General features: G+C 41.9%; 2 protein-coding genes across 3 annotated transcripts in view; one reads left to right on the forward strand and one right to left on the reverse strand.

Annotated features, from left to right (window-relative positions):
* nbn (nibrin) overlaps positions 1–20,827 on the forward strand; it is a 36,302-nt gene continuing 15,475 nt past the window's right edge. Inside the window, exons 1-11 of one of the 2 annotated variants that reach the window (XM_084053173.1) lie at positions 1–194; positions 2,398–2,519; positions 4,977–5,104; positions 6,134–6,293; positions 6,477–6,580; positions 8,531–8,648; positions 11,241–11,434; positions 12,573–12,676; positions 13,853–13,988; positions 19,244–19,419; positions 20,494–20,659. In XM_084053173.1, the coding sequence (XP_083909299.1) occupies positions 164–194; positions 2,398–2,519; positions 4,977–5,104; positions 6,134–6,293; positions 6,477–6,580; positions 8,531–8,648; positions 11,241–11,434; positions 12,573–12,676; positions 13,853–13,988; positions 19,244–19,419; positions 20,494–20,659 (1,439 nt within the window). In that variant the 5' untranslated portion in view covers positions 1–163. The remainder of the gene's footprint in view (positions 195–2,397; positions 2,520–4,976; positions 5,105–6,133; positions 6,294–6,476; positions 6,581–8,530; positions 8,649–11,240; positions 11,435–12,572; positions 12,677–13,852; positions 13,989–19,243; positions 19,420–20,493; positions 20,660–20,827) is intronic. The other variant, XM_084053174.1, reaches the window with a different exon arrangement.
* LOC311042446 (beta-1,3-galactosyl-O-glycosyl-glycoprotein beta-1,6-N-acetylglucosaminyltransferase 3-like) lies at positions 14,032–16,984 on the reverse strand. The gene has a single exon (XM_084053184.1). It carries the CDS (start codon positions 15,851–15,853, stop codon positions 14,513–14,515), a length of 1,341 nt encoding a protein of 446 aa, XP_083909310.1. The 5' UTR covers positions 15,854–16,984; the 3' UTR covers positions 14,032–14,512.

Below are 20,827 nucleotides of genomic sequence, written 5' to 3' on the forward strand. Positions count from 1 at the left end.
GTGGCGCGTAAATCTGACGTCATGAATTGGCGCGGAAGTTGCTGTGGTTCGCAGTGACAACAGAAGCCCCTGGATGCGTCTGGATCATATAGAACCCAAATATTCATACATCTGATCTATATACAGTATCATCTATGTAGTGAATGTTGTCCTTTCTGACAGAATGTGGATCTTGAAGCACCTGGAAGCTGGAGGTGAGTTCAGATCGTTGTATCAATAGTTCACCACCATCTTTGCTTTCAGATCTAGTCAAACAACACTTTAAGTGAAGTTAGGTCCAAATTAAAGGAACAGATCGGGTGTTTTTTATCAGAAAAGTGTTGACAGACTGTACAATTGGGCCACGATGTTACTGAAGTGTCACTATGTTGTTTATGAACCAGACAGACTCGATATAGTTCTTCCCATTTGCAGTCAGGTGGAAGAAGTACTCAGTATTATTATTATTATTATTATTATTATTATTACATTTAGTATATATTATTATTATATTTAGTAATATTATTATTATAATTGTATTTAGTAATATTATTATTATTATTATTATTAAGTATGATAAGTAAAATAACCACAATGCAGAAATGCTCTGTTACAAGTTAAAGTCCTGTTTTCAAATTGTTACATTTTACTTGACTATACAGTACATGTATAGAAGTACTCATTATGCAGAATGGTTCATTTCATATTATTGGTTTAGCCTTGGATCAAGACTATCATAGATGTATTTTATCAATTTTGGTATTTGCACATCTACAAAAGTAAAAATCAGACTATTAAATACATCTATGATAGTCTAGATCCAAGGCTATTGGATTATAATAAATGCATTCATGTGTTCATCATCACTTTTAATATTGCAGCTGGTGAATATAGGGCTGATTTTAATTACTCATGTGCTGCAGAGTAGCTTAACCTATAATAATGCATCATCATTTATAGCTAATGTATGTTTTGTCATAATAATCTCAATCTGCAAAAGTGACTAGTAAACAAAGCTGTCAAATAATTGTTGGGGGGAACTATATTTGTCTTTGAGGTGTAGTGGAGTAGAAGTATAAAGTATCCACACATGCTCAAGTAAGGTAAAAGTATCTAAACATTGTTCTGTTGTCTGCTTTTACTGTCTACAGTAAAGTGATGGGATTTTCTGGACTTTCCTGGCTGTTCTTCTAGCTGTTATATTATTTGCTTTTACCAACTTAGTTATTATATAGCAGCCTTACTGGTGATCAAAAACCTCATTGTGTAAATATTTTATGAAAGCCCCAATAATCATCCTCACAACATCGATAGAGGTATTTCTGGTTAAAGACTGTCATTATATTTGATGTAAATGCTTGCCAAGCCCTAAATCTATAATCTTTGAATATATATTTTTTTAAAGCATACATTTGTAACTCAAATGCACAGCAGCCATATTGTGAAGACATTCACAGGTGTTACCAATGATACTAATGAAGGTTCTGTTCCATTCTGGTCAAACAGAGTCAGGGTGCTGATATTGTGCATGTTGGCTCACTGGAAACATTCTGCTACATCAGTGGGTCTCAAATTTGGGTCCAGGGATCATGGTTCCTTAAGAGGTTTCCAAATGGCCCCTTACGGGTGTGTAACTAAATGGACCCGTAACTCTCAGAGTTATGTGGGTCGTGGAAATTGAAAAATCTGAGAACCACTGTGCTACACTAAATGGAACAGAGCCTTCATTAGTATCATTGGTAACCCCTGTGAATGAAGTGATAATATGGCTGCTGTGCATATAGCCTATTTTACAAATGTCTTCTAAATAAAACGTTTTTTTGGAAAAAAAACAAAAAACCTATAATCAGTTCTCAAACATTTTCATGGCAAGGACCTCCCAAAATGATATGTTTTTGGGTGCGGATCCCCATCTCAAAATGTGTTGTTCCAGGGACCCTCAGCAGAAGCAAATATTGTACTTTTACTCCACAACAATTATTTGAAAACTTTAGTTACTAGTTACTTTGCAGATTTTGGATTATTATTACAAAACATACATTAACCACTTCAGCCATACATCCATTTCGGCCATTTGAAAATAGCCGATCTACAAGCTCACAATGCGTCGCGATGCGACGCGTTGTGACCTTGTAGATAGTCTATTTTGAAAAAATGTTTATACATTTGAAAACTTGAAATGGGACATTCTGCATAATGACTACTTTTACTCTTGGTACTTTAAGTACATTTTGATGCCAATACTTTTATACTTTTACCCAAGTCCATTTTGAATTCCGGACTTTTACTTGTGACAGAGTATTTCCACCATGCAGTATAATTGATACTTTTACTTAAGTAAGACATTTTGAGTACTTTTTTCCCACCACTGAATAGTACTGTAAAAGGTCCACTGACCGGCAGCTTGTCCCCTGGCAGGTGAGAGCCACTACCTGCTCCGTGGTAAAGAGTATGTCGTGGGACGCAAGAACTGTGACATCCTGCTGTCTAGTGACCAGTCCATCAGCAGAGCTCACGCCACCCTCACTGCCACTGACGAGGTGAGACACACCTCACACACCTCAGTCCACTTTATTTGATATCAAATCCTGCGTTATCTCAATTCACTTTACGTCAGGGGTGATGCAACTTTGATGGTGGAGAGGGCCACTATATTTCCACACTCACTCCAGAGGGCCACATTGTATATCTCTGCTCTCCGGCAGCAACCAGCTAACTCCAAAATGTTCATTTTCCAGGAAATGACAAAAACAAAACAAAAAGTGGAGTTAGGAGGTTTTGTTCATCATTGATTAGAACAGCTGAATGGACCTCCAAGCTCATTATGAGGTTGGAGTTCAAAAGAGGGTGGAGCCTGGAGTCAGCAAAACCAGCTAACTCCACCCCCCTTTGGTGGACTTAGCTGGTTTAGAAGAAAGTTTGAATGGAGTTAGCTGGTTTTGTCAGAAGCACTTTTTAATACTTTTCATTGGTTCAATATTTAGCTGGTTTCTGCCGGACAGCAACGATATACTGTCGGGCCCTTTCTATGTCAGACAAAAGTAGCAAAAATAGCAGATCTACAAGCTCAAAACGCGTCGCAGCGCGACGTGTTTTCAGCTTGTATATCTGCTATTTTTGCCATTTTTGAATTGGAATTTAGATTTATTTTTTGCTAAGTAAAATTTCAAATGCATTTATTTATACTTAAGTTAACTTTATGAACTTAAATACAAATACATTGGACATAAAAAAGACGATAGAATTGTAATACTAGTCATTAAGCTACTACTAATGTAGTAGTAGTAATTACTTGTAGATCTGCTATTTTTGCTATATTTTAATGTGACAGACACTTTTGTGTGACATAGAATGTGCAATGTGGCCCTCTGGAGTGAGTGTGGAAATATAGTGGCCCTCTCCATCATCAAAGTTGCATCACCCCTGCTTTAGAGGTAAACTATGCAGCAGCACAGCTGGAGGTCAGACCAGCTGCTGTGCCGTGCACTATGGTTGGAGGGCGGAAAAGCCAACTACGAATCCCAGCTCTCCAAAACGAAATTAGACCTAAAACATCGGGTGAATGTAATTAATTACCTGGTAGGATTTCACAGCCTTGTTTTGGATACCAACCCCACAGGTTGAGAAGCGCTATATTATTCTCTGTGTTCATCATTATTGTGTGTATGTTATTGACCTGGAAAAATAAGTGTATTTCATCCTCTGTGATGGTGGTCTTGCGCAGTAGATGGCGTCATTGCACTGTTGCATTGGTCAGCCTACACTGACTGGACTGTACCACTTTCTGCTCAGTGGTACATGCTCAAATTCAACAGTTGTTTCCATAATTTACTAATTAAAGGTAGGGTAAGTGATTTTCTTTGGTTAAAATAAGTGTTAAATAGCTCTATATTTTGATAGTACTCATTGCTATAGAGTGTTTGTTCAGTATTAGGAGTCTCCTTGTCTCTCCAGCTCTTTATTAAATAGAAAATGCATTTTCGTTTCAGTTTCAGTTTCATTTCCAATTTTATCCAATCAGGATATAGATTAAACAAGTGAAATTGGAAGTGATGACACTAAGAAATGAGCAGGCAAAATTGGAACTGGAACACTATAAAAATGATTGGCTGAGATTTTGACACCTACCGGAAAATGTGTTTTCTGTTTATTAAAGAGCTGGAGAGACGGGGAGACTCCTGTTACTGAACAAACACTCTATAGCAATGATTACTATCAGAATATAGTGCTTTAACCTTTTAACAAAATACTTTTTGTTTTAACCCAAAAATATCACTTACCCTACCTTTAATTGATTTTGGAAACGGAAAGTAATACCCCACCGACACATGATATGTGTTTATCTACCTACGTGGCTATATGAGTAGACTAACTTATCAAAGCGAATATTGTGTAATGTAAGTGTAATGATATTATATCAAGTTTATTATGTAAAGGAAAATAATGTGTTTTAACTTCTGAGCTCTTGTCCCTATATCCCACTTGCGTGAACTTTTTTGGGATCATAATAATATTATGATCCCAAAAAAACAATATTATTGTTTCCACTATGTCTGATCTAGGCAGTAGGCACTGAATGATCTCTCCATGAGAGCATTTATTGAAATGCCTGACATGTATAATGTAGACTAGTGGTTCCCAAACTTTTTAGCCCGAGACCCAAAAGAGAAATTTGATATCTCTCGGGACCCAAACTAGTGAAAATAGCAGATCTACAAGCTCACAACGTGTGATGTGACACGTTCTGAGCTTGTAGATCTGCTATTTTCACTTCTTACGTTTTTTTTTTCTCCAATTTTTTTATTTTTATTTGTTTGTAATTCATGAAATTCTCTTGCGAAAGGTTTGGCATTTTAATTTAAGAAAACTTTTAAGATTTTTTTCAAACATTTGAAATGGTAAAAAAAGGGATATTTACTTGTGACCCATATAAATGGGCTGACTGTTTGGTGTTTGGGGAAACAGTGACGTAAATGATTGTCCTTCGATCCCCACAGACCCTAACAGTGAGGGACAGCTCGAAGTATGGGACATTTGTCAATGGCGGGCGTCTGTCAGAGAACACGTCGCTGAGCCTGAAGACAGGGGACCAAGTCACTTTTGGAGTGTTCGAAAGCAAGTTCAGGTAATGACGCTAAAATGCCAACGTACAGATGATCTGGTGAAAGCCTCACTATGCCAATTGTATTTTAACCCATTAACACATTGGGTGCAAAAACCGTATATATACGGTTTTGAAAAAAAACATTTTTTGAAAAAAAAAAGTAAAAAAAAATTAAAACAAGTTTTTCACAGCACCAGGAGATATCATTTTCCGAAGATTTAGACTCCAATCCACTTCCTGGTTAACTTATGACTTCAAAAGCCTGTATCTCGGCTCCTAAAAATGGTTAAAAATCCTGGCACTCAACGTACATTTTTTTAATAAACCTGTGGCACCCCAAGTGTTAAGACCGGGAACGCATCTGTGTCATTTTTAGATTGCTTTGGCTATTCAAGAACATAGCAGACATACAAGCTAATAACGCGGCACTCTGTCCTTATGCACAGCTGATCGGCTCAGAGACTGATTTTTGACTTACTGACAATTTAGAGTACCGTATATTCAAAATGACGATGTACGGTATCGTATAAGAGTTAACAAAATGGTCTGTGGTTGACTGTCGTTGTACTGGTCAGCTCCCAGTGGTCAAAAGTACAATAGGCTCTATGCACAGCAGCCAGCATTGGGAATGAATTGGGCCCCTTCCTTACTTCCTTCACAGGTGTTACCAATGATACTAATTAAGGCTCTGTTCCATTTAGTGTGGCATAGTGGTTGTCTTATTTTCAAGAACCCGCATAACTCTGAGAGTGTACAAATGGAACCAAATGGACCCGTAAAGAGTTACACACCCACCATAAGGGGCCATTTGGGAACCAAATTGGAGTGTTTCTAGTGAGCCAACATGCACGATATCAGCACCCTGACCAGAATGGAACAGAGCCCTTCATTAGTATAATTGGTAACACCTGTGAAGGAAGTAAGGAAGAGGCCCAATTTCTTTCCAATATGGCTGCTGTGCATAGAGCCTATACTGTCGTCGTATGGGTAGCGCCCAGTCACCAACTGTGTGTGTGTGTGTGGGGGTGTGTGTGTGTGTGTGTGTGTCAGTGTGGACAGGGTACGGTTGGTGGTGTGTTCATCATGTGTGGATACTGAGGGCAAGGCGAGGCTCTCTCAGGCCCTGCTCCCTCTCGGAGGTAAACTGGTCAACAGCTGGACACAGGACTGTACTCACCTGGTCATGCCCACTGTCAAGGTCACCATCAAGGTCAGTTCAAGGTCTGTTCTAGGGACCCCCCCCCCCACCTCTGTATATAAAATATATACATTCAAAGATTTGCACGCATTGCATTTACGATTTACATTCATTTTAATTCATTTTTGAATAGCCAGAAGAAATCTATAAATGGCACGTTCCCGGTCTTAAAGAGTTAATCTCCCTTCATTGCAGACTATAAGTGCTCTCCTGTGCTGTCGACCAATCGTCAAGCTGGAGTTCATCAGTGAGCTGAGCGGAGCAATGCAGCAGAGGCGTGCCGTCCCTGAAGCTGACAGGTTGAACACCTTAAAATAATAGGCTCTATGCACAGCAGCCATATTATCGCTTCCTTCACAGGTGTTACCAGTGATACTAATGAAGGCTCTGTTCCATTTAGTGTAGCACAGTAGTTCTCAGATTTTTTTATTTCAGATTTCCACGACCCCCATAACTCTGAGAGTGTACAAATGGAACCAAATGGACCCGTAAGGGTCCATTTGGTTCCATTTCTACACTCTCAGAGTTACACACCCGTAAAGGGCCATTTGGGAGTGTTTCCAGTCAGCCAACATGCACAATATCAGCACCCTGACTCCGTCTGACCAGAATGGAACAGAGCCTTCATTAGTATCATTGGTAACACCTGTGAATGTCTTACAATACGGCTGCTGTGCATAGAGCCTATAATGATAATACATTCTATAATGCACTTTACATTTTTGCAAACCTAAAAGTGCTAATTCGCACCGACGTTTCGATAATACTACATCTTCCTCAGAGTATTGAAATGTCAGTCATATTTTTGTTGTACTCGGCACCTTAATAAAAAAAGGCTGTCATTGTCCGAGCTGTTCCGGAGTGTTCTCTACATGTACGCTGAGTTGTCCTGGTCCTGTGACGCACCGGGCCTGCCTTCGTTTGGCTGAGGCGCTGCAGGAGACTCCCTTTCTTCTTAAAGGGCAACACCACTTGGTAGAGGTTTGTTTGGTGTAGCAGTGTTGATTTCGTCGACTAAAACTATGACGAAAAATGTTCGTCGACTACCTTTTTTCACTGACGAAAACTAAATAAAAACGAAATAAATCTAGACTAAATATACTGACAATTTTGTCAACAAATAAAAACTAGGCAAAAATGTTGAGGGACTCAGTCGAGAAGAGATCCAGTAGAACTAAAAGACAATACATTTTATCTTTGGTTGCGCTCGGGTGTTGCGCTCTGAAAATAGCCGATCTACAAGCTCACAACGCGTCGCGCTGCGACGCGTTGTGAGCTTGTAGATCGGCTATTTTCAGCATGCAACCAAGTGTAAAATCAGCCATTACGACGCCATCAAGGCACCGCCAACATACATTTTATTCGACTAAATCAACTGTAGATTTAGTCGACTTTAATCTTATGATATTTATTCGACTAAAACTAGACAAAAACTAAACCATTTCAGATTACTAAAATATGACTAAAAATAATTTGTTTTTTTTCTTCCAAAAGACTATGACTAAAACTAAATCAAAATTCGCTGTCAAAATCAACACTGTTGTACCTTGCCATGATGTAACTCCAAAGGTGGACAAGAAATAGACAAAAGACAAAATAACTGCTCCATTGATTAGAAATGGATAATTCAAAATATGCTCCGCATTGAATTACGCTGTACGCTGAAACAGCTCTCAAAGTCACTCTTTTAGCACATAAACGAATTATAACAAAGCTAAATAAAATGTTTAACTTCCTGTTGATTTTCCTATTATTATTAGCAAAATCCCGGACTGGATCCGCGGATCCTAATCTTCAAATGGTAAAATCAACAGGAAGTTAACATTTTTATTTGAAAAATAAACAGTACTGGGTTTGGTGATGTTCTATATTGTCTGAATCAACTTTGTTTGTATTTGTTTACATGCTAAAAGAGTGACTTTGAGAGCTGTTTCACCGTACAATGTAAGTCAATGAGGAGCATACTTTGAATTATCAATTTCTAATCAATGGAGCAATTTTTGATTTCTTGTCCACCTTTTGGAGTTACATCATGGCAATGTACTGTAACTACACAACCCAAACTTCTACCAAAGTGGTCTTGCCATTTAAGTACAGTACTTAAAGTAAATGTACTTAGTTACTTTACACCACTGGTCTGTATACATGTAGAAAGTCTGGGGCTTTTTCCTGATCGTAGCCACTCAAGTAATTGCAACCAATTGATGACCTGGACAATGGAAGCATTAATGCTGTTCTGCTGTCCTCAGTTTCATCCCAGAGTTGGATGAGCCCAGTCTGAATAGAGAGGAGGTGGATCTCACGGCCAGACCAGAACGCAAGCGGCTCTTTGATGGGAAAACCTTCGTCTTCCTCAGCAACAAACAGGTCTGTTCCTCCTATGGCAGGGGTGATGCAACTTTGATGATGGAGAGGGCCACTATATTTCCACACTCACTCCAGAGGGCCACATTGCATATGCTGTTGGGCAGACACCTCTTATCTCTGTATTTTAATAATAACTAGAAAATGTGCTCCTCGGAGCACAGGTCTCCGCCAGTACTGTTCCTGATTAATCCTGTCTTAAGTGTTACTTGATTAATCCTGTCTTAAGTGTTAAGGTTGTTACACACCGGGGCGACACGGCGAATATAGCGAATATACGCAAAATTCGGACTCGTTCCGAATAATTAAAAGACGCTTCGCTTCGCTTTTACGCTTTTTCGCTCCATGTACGGAGCCATTGACTTTATAAGGTTTTTAAAAAAAAACGCATTATTCGCACGAAAAAATCGCCCCGGTGTGTAACTACCTTTACTCCGCCATTTCTCAGCCATTTCGTGATTACTCCTGTCTTACCTCACTTTGAAAGAGGCCAAGACTCTTTCAAAGTGACACATGTATTTATAGGCCGCTATACGTCATGTGTCTCACTAGCCAATCAGAGCACACTCTTTCAATGTATTGTCACGTGTCACGTGAGGCTTGACCAATGTTAGCTTGGCCCGAGGGGGGGGGACGGAAAGTGAAAACATAGTCTCCTGGCGGAGACAATAATACTTTTTATTTATAACGCACTTTACATTCTCACGAATCTCAGAGTGCTACAGATTAAAAGCAGAGCATAAAAGCAGCATAGGCAACAAAACAATTACAATAGACCCAACCAGGCTAAACTAAAAGGGCCAACATTTAGAATTTCAAACTCATACGAAAAACAATCAAAGTCCATGAAAAATTAGAAAAATGCTTTTTTTAAAAGGTAGGTTTTCAGTCCATTTTTAAAAGCATCAGTGGACTGTGGCGCTCTCAGGTGGTCTGGGAGGGCATTCCACAGACATGGGGCTGTGTGGCAGAAGGCCCGGTCGCCCATGGTGCGGAGGTTGGTGTCAGGCACAACAAGAAGGTTGGTGTTGTTGGAGCGGAGGCTTCGGGTGGCAGGTTTTGGGGTGAGGAGTTCTTTGAGGTAGGGGGGGGCGTTGCCGTAAATGCACTGATGGGTGAGAAGGGAAATCTTGTATTCGGTCCTGAAGGAGATGGGGAGCCAGTGAAGTGAGCGGAGGGTGGGTGTGATATGGTCATATTTTCGCACTCTCATCAGGACCCTAGCAGCGCTGTTTTGGATGTATTGGAGCCTTTGGAGGCTCTTGCTAGGGATCCCGATGAGTAGTGCATTGCAGTAATCCAGCCTGGAGGAGATAAAGGCGTGGACGAGTTTCTCAGCATCTGGCAGGGTGAGTGTGGAGCGGAGTGTGGAGATGTTCCTGAGGTGAAAAAAGGACGTTTTACAGAGGTGTTTAATGTGTGCGTCGAAGTTGAGGTGCGGGTCCATTTCGTCCTAGGCAATCAATGTGTTAACTCTTTCACTGCCAGACTTATTTCTGGCTGCGTTTGCCCACTGAAAAAAAAAAATCTTTTTTTTTAATCCTTTCAACTGGTCACAGAAAATGTATATTCATTATGATCGCTTCGCCGATCGTTTGTAAGCACACGCAAAAAAAAATAAAAAATATCACACCCTGTGTGAAGGAAGTGGTGCCTTTGGGGTGGGGCTTAACTCATTTCAGTTCGTCCCTATTGGTGGTCTGAGTCCACTTACCAAATTTGTACTTGGTAGCATGCTGCAAACTGGAATGATGGCTGTTTAAAGCCCAGCCAATGGGCAGACAGAGGGGGCGGGGCTTAAGTAATTACAGTTCGTCCCTATTGCTGGTTTTAGTGCATGTACAAAATTTGTACTCCGTAGCATGCTGCGAACTTGAGTTATGGCTGTTTGAAGGCCAGCCCATGGGAAGACAGAGGGGGCGGGGCTTCAGCAATTCATGCTGGTCCCTATTGGTGGTCTAAGTCCACATACCAAATGTGGACTTGGTGGCATGCTGCAAACTGGAGTTATAGCTGTTTAAAATCCCGTGCTCATTCATCCCAGGCTCAAACAAACGGACACACAGACAGAGTCAAACGTAGAGCGGTTGGCACCGCTAAAAATATTACAACTGCGATGGCCCCTTGCCTTCTAACAGCATGTGAATAGACCATTTCTCGCCAAAAATCCACGCTTTTCTAACCTTTTCAACTGGCCACAGAAAATTTAGATCTTTAGATCTGTTATAAAACCACAAAATGAATAAAATAACGTTTTTTACGTCATTGGCATTTGGAAAAAAAAACACGTCAATTACGTCCTTGGCTGTGAATGAGTTAAGGTAAGGGGATATGATTATTTTGGGGGTCCCCAGTTCAAATATGATATATATGTGATGATGATATATATATATATATATATATATATATATATATATATATATATATATATATATATATATATATATATATGATAATAATTTGGGGGCTGACCACTGCATTAACCTATATTCATGTATTTAGCCGATGTGAACGGTCCTACCCATGCACAGCGGCCGGCCGTGCAGCTCTTCAGTTGTCTAGCTTCACCACCGCGTCCTTGTGTGTCGTCCGCAGCTCAAACGCCTGAGCGCGGCGGTGGGCTTTGGAGGTGGGCGGAGCCAGCTGTTGGAAGAGGGCAGTCTTCCCCGCCCGCTGCTGCAGTCGCCGCAGAGCTGCGTGGTCGACGCGGTCGCCGGGAACTCCCAGGCCTCCGTGCTGCCTTCCTCCACCATCGACTGGGCCAGCTCCGTGAGGAGGATTCTACATGAGTGCGTATAACCGCTGGACTGTGCGTCTTTATAGTTAAAGGCAGTGGTGGAAAAAAAAGTACTTGAATAGGCTCTATGCGCAGCAGCCATATTATCACTTCCTGCACAGGTGTTACCAATGATACTAATGAAGGCTCTGTTCCATTTAGTGTCGCACAGTGGTTTCCACGACCCCCATAACTCTGAGAGTTACGGGTTACGGGTCCATTTGGTTCCATTTGTACACTCTCAGAGTTACACACCTGTAAGGGGCCATTTGGAAGCCCATGAGGGTCCCTGGACCCCAACTTTAGACCCACTGGTGTAACAGAGTGTTTCCAGTGAGCCAACATGCACAATAACAGCACCCTGACTCTGTTTGACCAGAATGGAACAGAGCCTTCATTAGTATAATTGGCAACACCTGTGAATGTCTTCATAATATGGCTGCTGTGAATAGAGCCTATTATGTTTTACTTAAAGTAAAAGTATCAATGCTGCAATGTAGAAATACTCTGTTACGAGTAAAAGTCCGGAATTCAAAATGTACTTGAGTGAAGGTGCAAAAGTATTGGCATCAAAATGTACCAAAAGTAGAAAGTACTCATTATGCATTATGTCTCATTTCATAAGTTTTCAAATGTATAAACATGCTTTGAACATAGCAGATCTACAAGCTCACAATGCATCGCATTGTGAGCTTCCAGATCTGCTATTTTGCAGTTAAAAATAGCATCTAAAAAGCCCTTAACTCTTTAACTGCCAGAGTTTTTCGGAAAAATGTCCGTCCTCAAGGCGATCGCCTCATTACACGCACGGGGGTCTCGTATAATTGGGGGGGGGGGGGGATTGTCCGGTCGTGGTAATCCGTTGCATAGTTGTGGCCAGTAAAATGTGTCTTGTTTTTGCCCTAAAGCAACAAACGGAGAAAAGGCCATTTTTCCACAAATAAACGGGAAGTAAAGAAACCGTCCGGGTCTATCCTTTTTTCTGACTGGCAAGGCATCATTCATAGGTTAGCGAACAACACTTCATGGAAGTGTTAATGGCAATCTATAACTAGCAGTATTGGTGTTGGCTGATTGGCTGATTGTTTTCTACGCTATCATACTTGCGTCTACTTACGCTCTTTCTTGCTGCTCTCTCTGCCTCGACAAAGGAAAGGCCTGCGGTTGATCCCAGAGTCGGAGATTGGCCTGGCTGCCATCTACATCTCTTGTGACAAATACTGCAATCCAACAACCGGTGCCATGACGGACACAGGTATTCCTTGTCTAATGAAGTTAACCCTTTAACTCATTGAGTGCCAGAATTGCCTGGCACAAATGAGTTTTTTTTCAAAGTAAAAAAAAAGTGCTTGGGAAGCGAGATACAGCCTTTTTCAGTTATACGTTAAACAAGGAGTGGATGGAGCTGCAAATCTTCAGATAATGATATCTTGGGTTCTGAACATGTTTTAAAAAAAAAAAATCAAAAACACGTCATTGGCACGTTGCGCCATAGCGGTAAAAACACGTGAAACACGTTAATGGCACTCAATGAGTTAAGACCGGGAACGCATCTGTGTCATTTTTCTTATTTCTTTGGGCTATTCAAAAATAGCAGATCTACCATATCTTGTAGATCTGCTATTTTTGAAAAATCGTGATGTCCTTGACATGAAATGTTTGAGAACCACTGATATTATAGCAACATCATTTTAAAAAATAAATGTTTTTTCTTAACACATGGGGTGCCAGCATTTTTTCATAACAACTTACGTTGGGTGCCAGCATTCTCCCCATTGACTGCGCTTTACTGTTTAAAGCTCTAGAATCCACGCCGAGCAAATCCATGTAAAAAAAAGCGTCCATTCATTATATAGAGGTCTCGTACAATCGGGGGGAAAAAATAAAAACATTCGGAAATCCGTTCCATAGTTGCAGCCAGTTGAAAATAGTCAAAAATACATTGTAAAAAAAAAGTACACAGGAGCCGAGATACAGGCTTTTGAAGTCATAAGTTAACCAGGAAGTGGATGGGAGTCTAAATCTTCGAAAAATGATATCTCCTGTTGCTATGGAGGAAAAAAGAAAAAAAACTCCACGGTTGTAATTGAAAAGAAGTATATATACGGTTTTGGCACCCAATGTGTTAATTAGAAGGCATTTTGCACAATCCCCAGAAGCAAAGATTTGAGTTACGAATGTTTGCTTTAAAAAAAATATTTATTCAAATATTTACACACATTTTCACGATTTAAAAAAAGATAGCAGATCTACAAGCGGCACTCGGTTGCGGCACTCGGTTGCCAAAGAAATCTAAAAATGACAGAGTATTCGTTCCTGGTCTTAATGGGTTAAGTGTGCAACGCAGTACATGCGGTTGTAGTTTGTAAATACATATTCCTTTGTTGATTTCATTGCTTTAACATTTTCTTTCTTTTTGGGGGGTTTTCAGCGGGGGACACCGGGCAAAGTGCAAAGTCCAGAATTCCAAGCGCCACGCTGTCCCAGAATGCAGTGGAGGAGACGGTGTTGCCAGGAGAATCTGTGGACATCACAGCATACGCTGTCAACACGGAGCCCTCGCAAGGGTACACACGCACGCACAGACATTTTTGCAAAGTTTAAAAAATATCAAAAATGTCCAATATACAACATTGAGTTAGAGCCTGAGTTAGATAGAACAGGCTGCAGGCACCATATCCGGCAAGAATGCACGTTTTTTTTAAATTCTTCCTTTTCTCGTTAATTCGTTCCATTTAAGAGGCATCGTGGGTGATTCCAAAGTTGTGCTAGCCTGCCCCTTGTGGGAAGAAAATAGCTTCACGGAGATCTCCGGTTATGGCACTCAACGTGCATCTTTGCAAAATCGGGAATTCACGGTTTCGGCACTCAATGTGTTAACAAGTCCAGAAATACCATTTAGGGTGTTTTTATTTTTTACCCAAAAACCTCTGGAAGCCAGTCCGGTGCAGCAATATTTACAGTGGAAGGCAAATAAGTCAACCCTTACAGCCAGACCAAGTATAATTTGTGCACTATGCAAGCTTGCTCTGCCACTAAATTCTGTCTACAGTTCACGCAATGCTTTGAAACGGAGAATTGACTCGATACATTAAATAACAATGTCATCGACTTTTGAATCAAACTTGTTCGCCATGAGGTGATGGTGTTGAAAAAACCACTGGAGCTCACCAATCCCATACACACATACGTCTCTTCTAACCGTTGAAGTGCACGGTGGGTATGCCGCACCTTCTCTTACATCACCGACAGTCCCGGGGTGCTCCCAGCGCACCAGGCGAGCAATGGCATTCATGTCAGACCGGTGGTACTTACTGTGAGCAGGCACTGACCCAGGTACAGAGCTCATCCTGTTCAGACTGGCCCACACATGTTCGTCGGGGCAGTCCGTATCCCGGGACCACTCCATAAAGTTCTGAATCTCTTTGTTCTCCAGCACGTGGTTGACAAAGTCTCTAGTGACCACAAAGTAAGCGCTGCCTGAGAACATGGGTATTGGTGGGGGGGTCTTCCTTATTCCTGTTCTGGTGATAGTACCGATATAATTATTCCTAGTATCTGTGACTTTGTGATGGTACTGCCAGCGGACCTTAAAGTACTCTTCTGGCATGTCATGAGACTGCAAATTGTTCTTTCCATTGAGCAGCTTCAGAGCCTGAACCATTTCTGCATTGGTCTTGATGGGGAGATCTGCGCCGCAAGTGTTGAGCAGGTACCTCCACTGGACGGGGGACTGGACGAGATCTTTCATGCAGTTCAAATGGGCTTGCACCTGAGACCAGGTTCTGTAAAACACTGTTTCTTGTTTGCTGGCTATGAACACGTTAGGGAGACAGGAAACGATTGCCCTCACAGCTTTCTGGAATCCCTCTGTCGACTTCTCGTCCACGTGCACGCAGTAGACGTTCTGAGGATTGTAAACGGCGCGCAGGAGTCGCTCAAACATCTCGACATCTGCATGAATCGCCATGGAGTAGGCAATGGGAAAGTCTCCCTCCTTTGCACTGAGTGGCTCTGTAAGGAACCCTCTGTTGTCCATGTAAGCTTTACAGTCCTTTGTCGTGCTAAGGTAGAACTCCTCTGATAGTCTCTTCTTATTACCCAAAAGCTGAGCAACCTCATCTTTCTGGCCCACAATGCCTCCCTGGGCGATGGCCATGCAGACCGGCAGGTCATCAACGTATTCCTGTGGTACTCTGTGGCCAGTCACTGAGCGCCACACAGAGGCATTCATCTCAGGCAACGGTGGGTTCCATATTGGACCCACCATTGGAGGTATTACAGGTATGTTGGTACTGGTAAGAGAAGACCCATCTTGCACACGCAGGCTCAGCAACAAACCCAGCAACAAGCCCAGCCCCAGTACAGCACACAGTAGGAATGACCAGCGTTTGTTTAAGAACCGTCCTGGAAAGAATGCTCTTGGGCGCATCTTGGGTCTTTGAGGACCTTGGCCACTATGTCAAGGATCTGATGTTTTGCTGTGCTTGTTCTAATAATCTTTAATCTATAATCTTACACTCCCACAGTCTCCTCCTCACACAGATATAGATTACCGGTAGTTTCCTTAAGTGTTTTTAGGCCAATGATGAATGTGAACAAGACATATGAGCCTACTACTTTACCTGTTATATAGTATATTGTGATGTCATCTATGATGTCAGTACTGTGTCATCAGGCATGTCCTAACCCGGTCCAACCAGGATCGGGATAATCCAGTGTGAACCAATTGCCAAAGAGTACCCCTTTGGCCACGCCCCCATCTCAGAAAACGCCTGCACTGAGAGGGCTTCGGACTGAATGATGGAGTGAATTAAATCAAAATTCAGGCTGAGTGTCAGGCTACCTTCAGGGTCCATTTGGTTACATTTGTCACGCCGGAGGGCGAAGATAACGTGTTTTCAGCTGCTTGATTACAAACGGGCTCATTTGAATACAGTTGTGTGTTAAATGTGTTGTTTACGTATAGCTGTACTCTCACACTGATATTGAACAAAAGGAATGCCCACACCGATGTTTAAGGATGTTTGTCAAGTAGGCTTCTTAAGCCAACTTTAATATAGGATATGTCATATAGACCAGTGGTTCTCAAACTTTTTCATGTCAAGGACCCCCAAATTGGCACATATTAGCCCGCAGACCCCCATTTGAAAAGATATATCAGCCAGGGACCCCAATAAGATGAGATGTTTACGGCTATGGCAGTGATTCTCAACCATTTTAATTTCAAGGACCCCCATTGGTATGCATTAGACCACAGACCCCCCATTTCATACCATTTTGATCTCTGGTAGAGCCATATGAAATCCGTGTTAACGGAATCGCGGACGGAATCGCGGAAATGACCAATAAAAATGGAATTGGAATAAAACACGGAATATTGCAGAATTTGGAAAATAAAAAAAAATCGCGGTAAAATAATTTTTTTTATCGCAAATTTTTACAAATCCACGGGACACCACCATTTTGCATGGCCACATCCTACTTTATAAACAGTTAATCCACGTAGAAATAGTCTTAGAAAGACGATAGAAACAATAACACATGGGCGACGCCATTTTGCGCATGCTCAGACTGAATTAGACCGAATTATTTTGGGAACATTTTTGCGTATAACACAACAAGGGCCATGTATGGACTGTTATATCTTGAACATTTATTCATTTCCACTTACCAGACACTTTTTTTATGGTAAAAATGAGCATAAAAAGCAAAATACAGAATTCAGAAATATTAAAATGGAAAAAACAGAATTTGGGAAAAAATAAAACGGAATTGGGAAAAAAATAAAACGGATTTCATATGGCTCTAATCTCTGGGACCCCCAATCTGCACTCTCTAGTATCATCAGTGTTAATTTAACTCTGAGAGGGTCTCAAGAGTTACAGACACATAAGGGTCAATTTGGTTCCTAACAATCAATTTGGCTGGGGACCCCCTGGAACCCCCTCAAGGACCCCTGGGGGTCCCCGGAGCCCACTTTGAGAACCACTGATATAGATACATGATTCATTCAGTTTTCTGTTTACTATCGCAATTCCATTGCACACTTAATTAATCACTAAAGGGAAGCTGTTTAAGACTTGGGAACTCCTTATATGGTTATGGCTGTGTCATGCTGACATGAGTGTGATGACGTGGTGTTCCACCCACCGCCCAGCCCTCCCTTAAGCTTGCACAAATGTATTTATTGTGTGTACAAAGCACTTTGTAATTGTTTTTTAAAGTGCTTTATAAAGTTCCAAGGCCAATGTTGATGATACATGAGAGAAGAACATTAATAATGTATCATATCGATATCATATGCCCAACATCATGTATCGTATCGTGAAATGAGTGTATTATCTAACTCTCCCCATCAAATACAACATGACATTTAAAACTGATAATATGTCTGATGTGTTGCTTTCCACATTGATTAGAGCATTACTGTAGTCAGTCTTGCTAAATGCACAGTGTAGTGTCTGTAGTAGTGGTAGCAGAATGGACAGTGTTCTCAACTTAAATGTGGGAAACCCATTGAATCCTGGTCAGATTGAAGAAAGTTGAGTATTTGGTAACCAGTAGTTTACAACTTTTGTCACCCTGCCCTTTTAATTATTAACTACAGTGACTACACTGTTGCCTACACAAAACAAATTAGGCTATCAATTATGGCCTGATGATTCTGGTTTTACTTGTGGAGCTAGGCATCTATACACAACTGTCCACATAGATCCAAATGAATCACATGCACAGAATTACTTCAAATGATTCTGAACATCCAGTTATAAATTGGTCATTGTAACTTACCTATTGTATGTAATTCTATGAGCAACAAAAACACACTTAAAAGAGGATACCTCTGTGTTGGAAATTGGGATAATGCATCTCTCCAATATGCCTAACGCCTGTTGACGTTTTGCTTAATTGTTCAACCACCATCGTTAACACATTCCCTGCCAGAGTTTATTCATAAGGTACTCACCCACTGCCAGCGTTTTTGAGTTTTATAGCCTTTTGAACCGTTCACCAAAAAATGATATCCATTAAAATCCGCGATCGGATGGTGTTTATAAACAGCAACGACGGACGTGCAAGCCCTCATAATGTTTACACTTTTTTTTTTTTTCTTCTTCTTCTGTGTTATCAGCGGCGAAAAGAGGCTGCAAACGTCATATCCGTTTGGCTGTGACGTTTCCCCACCGGCCATCTTAGATTAGCTTAGCCTCCGATCGGCTATCAGATCGTTTTTAAACACAAAGAGGATAACCGTTCGTCGATCAAAGAAAAGAAAATACAACCGGAGCTTACCATTCGTTTTTTAAACCGTGTGAAAACCATGATCTTTAGCCAAAACCAGGGAAAAACTGTTTTTTCAAGATAAAAAACGAACCGGAAACGGTTGTCGGAAATGTTCTCATAGGATGGGTCGGAAGCGTCATGAGAAAAAAAAAAAAAGACGATCCCGAGATATCTCGGGATACGCAGGCAACGGGTGGATTCAATGTCCCGAGATATCTCGTGATTGGCAGTATATGTGTTAAGAAGCTGAATAGATTTGACTGGGTCGTTCACACTCGCTGTGCGTTGATGGCTTGTTAACGACCGTCATTGATTCTAAATAGACCCCGGTGTTACTTGATTTGAGGGTCCCTGGACCACACTTTGAGACCAGAATGGAACAGAGCCTTAATTAGCATCATTGGTAACACCTGTTAAGGAAGTAAGAAGAGGCCCAATTTCTTTCCAATACGGCTGCTGTGCATAGAGCCTATTGTTAAAATTGTGTGTGTGTGTGTGTGTGTGTGTGTGTGTGTGTGTGATGGTCTGGTCGCATCAGTGTGGATCAACATGAGATAACGGGGGTGACGGCAGTAGGAGAGACCCCAGAGAAGAAGCAGGGCGACAGGGGCAGCTCAGTGACCACGGTGGCCGAGAGCATCAGCTCGTCCCTCAGCTCCACACAGAACACAGCCTCCCACAGGAAGCAGAGTGACACCCGCCCACCACACCAAGGTATAACACGCACACGCACACACCAGGGATTCCGTTAGCCGGTATTTACCGGCCATTGCCCGGTAAAATGTTAAATTGGCCGGTAATTATAAACACCACCGGCCACCGTGGCCGGTTGGGGAAATGCTGTTATTAGGCTATTTTATCATTTAAGCCTATTATTAATATTATTATTTGGATAAAGTAGTTGGCTACAACCATTCAAATCATAATCATTTAAAGTTTTTATCATGATCTGACTGTGGTTTAATTCCTGACAGCCTGCTCTGCTGCTGCTGCTGCTGTGCGCCGCAGTTGTAGATTAGCCTATGCGTTGTACGATGGTGTCGCGTGTTGAAAATATCAGAGCTACAAGGCCAGCTCACAGCACGCTGCAACGCGCAGCGTTGTGAGCTTGCATGTCTGCTATTTTTGATACGCCACAACAGAGCTGAGAGACACAGCTGTGCCTCCTCCTAATCAGCGCTGAGTAGGGTGGTTCGCTCGCAGATGAGTGAGGCTGGGACCGAGGCTAGTTCGCTCGGGTGTTGATAAACAGAACCGGGATTTTCCGAGGTGATAGAATCTGAACCAAGCCGGACCCAATTGTCGATAAAGGGACCCGAACACGTGTGGGTCACATATATTAATTTGTTTATACTGTGCGACGGTGTCGCGCAGGGAAAGGCTCTCGCCGTAACCGTGATGATACTAATGAATGCTCTGTTCCATTCTGGTCAGACGGAGTCAGGGTGCTGATATTGTGCATGTTGGCTCACTGGAAACACTCCCAAATGGCCCTTTACGGGTGTGTAACTCTGAGAGTGTATGTGGAAATCTGAAATTCAAAAATCTGAGAACCACTGCGCTACACTAAATGGAACAGAGCCTTCATTAGTATCACTGGTAACACCTGTGAAGGAAGCGATAATATGGCTGCTGTGCATAGAGCCTATTGCTTCTGCAACCAGCAGCGGTGAAACAGCGAGACTAAAGGCCATTCATTTGAACTGTCACACCTCCTACATTATATATAGCCTCAATTCACAAGCCGTATGCTAGCCCCTTGTATATAACACCCCGGTGTTGTGACAGCAGGTGCGGCTGACCGCACCGCACGTCCGGTCCCGTCCAAGGCCGCCAGCGGTGGGACCACGTTCTCCCAGAAGCAGTCCCCTCGCAAACAGAGGCCCTCTGCAGACACGTCTCCTCAGAAGCAGTCCGCTCTCACCAGCTTCTTTCAGCCACTCAGTAAGAAAAGGTAAACAGCCGCCCTCCAGTGTGTGTGTGTGTGTGTGTGTGTGTGTGTGTGTGTGTGTGTGTGTGTGTGTGTGTGTGTGCAGCAGTGGTTCTCAAACTTCTCCGTGTGAAGGACCCCCGAAATGCCATGTATTTGGCCACGGACCCCCATCTCAATTTCCCAACCTGT

The sequence above is a fragment of the Gymnoscopelus microlampas genome, assembly GCF_963454915.1.
Source record: "Gymnoscopelus microlampas genome assembly, chromosome: 3".
Taxonomy (NCBI): domain Eukaryota; kingdom Metazoa; phylum Chordata; class Actinopteri; order Myctophiformes; family Myctophidae; genus Gymnoscopelus; species Gymnoscopelus microlampas.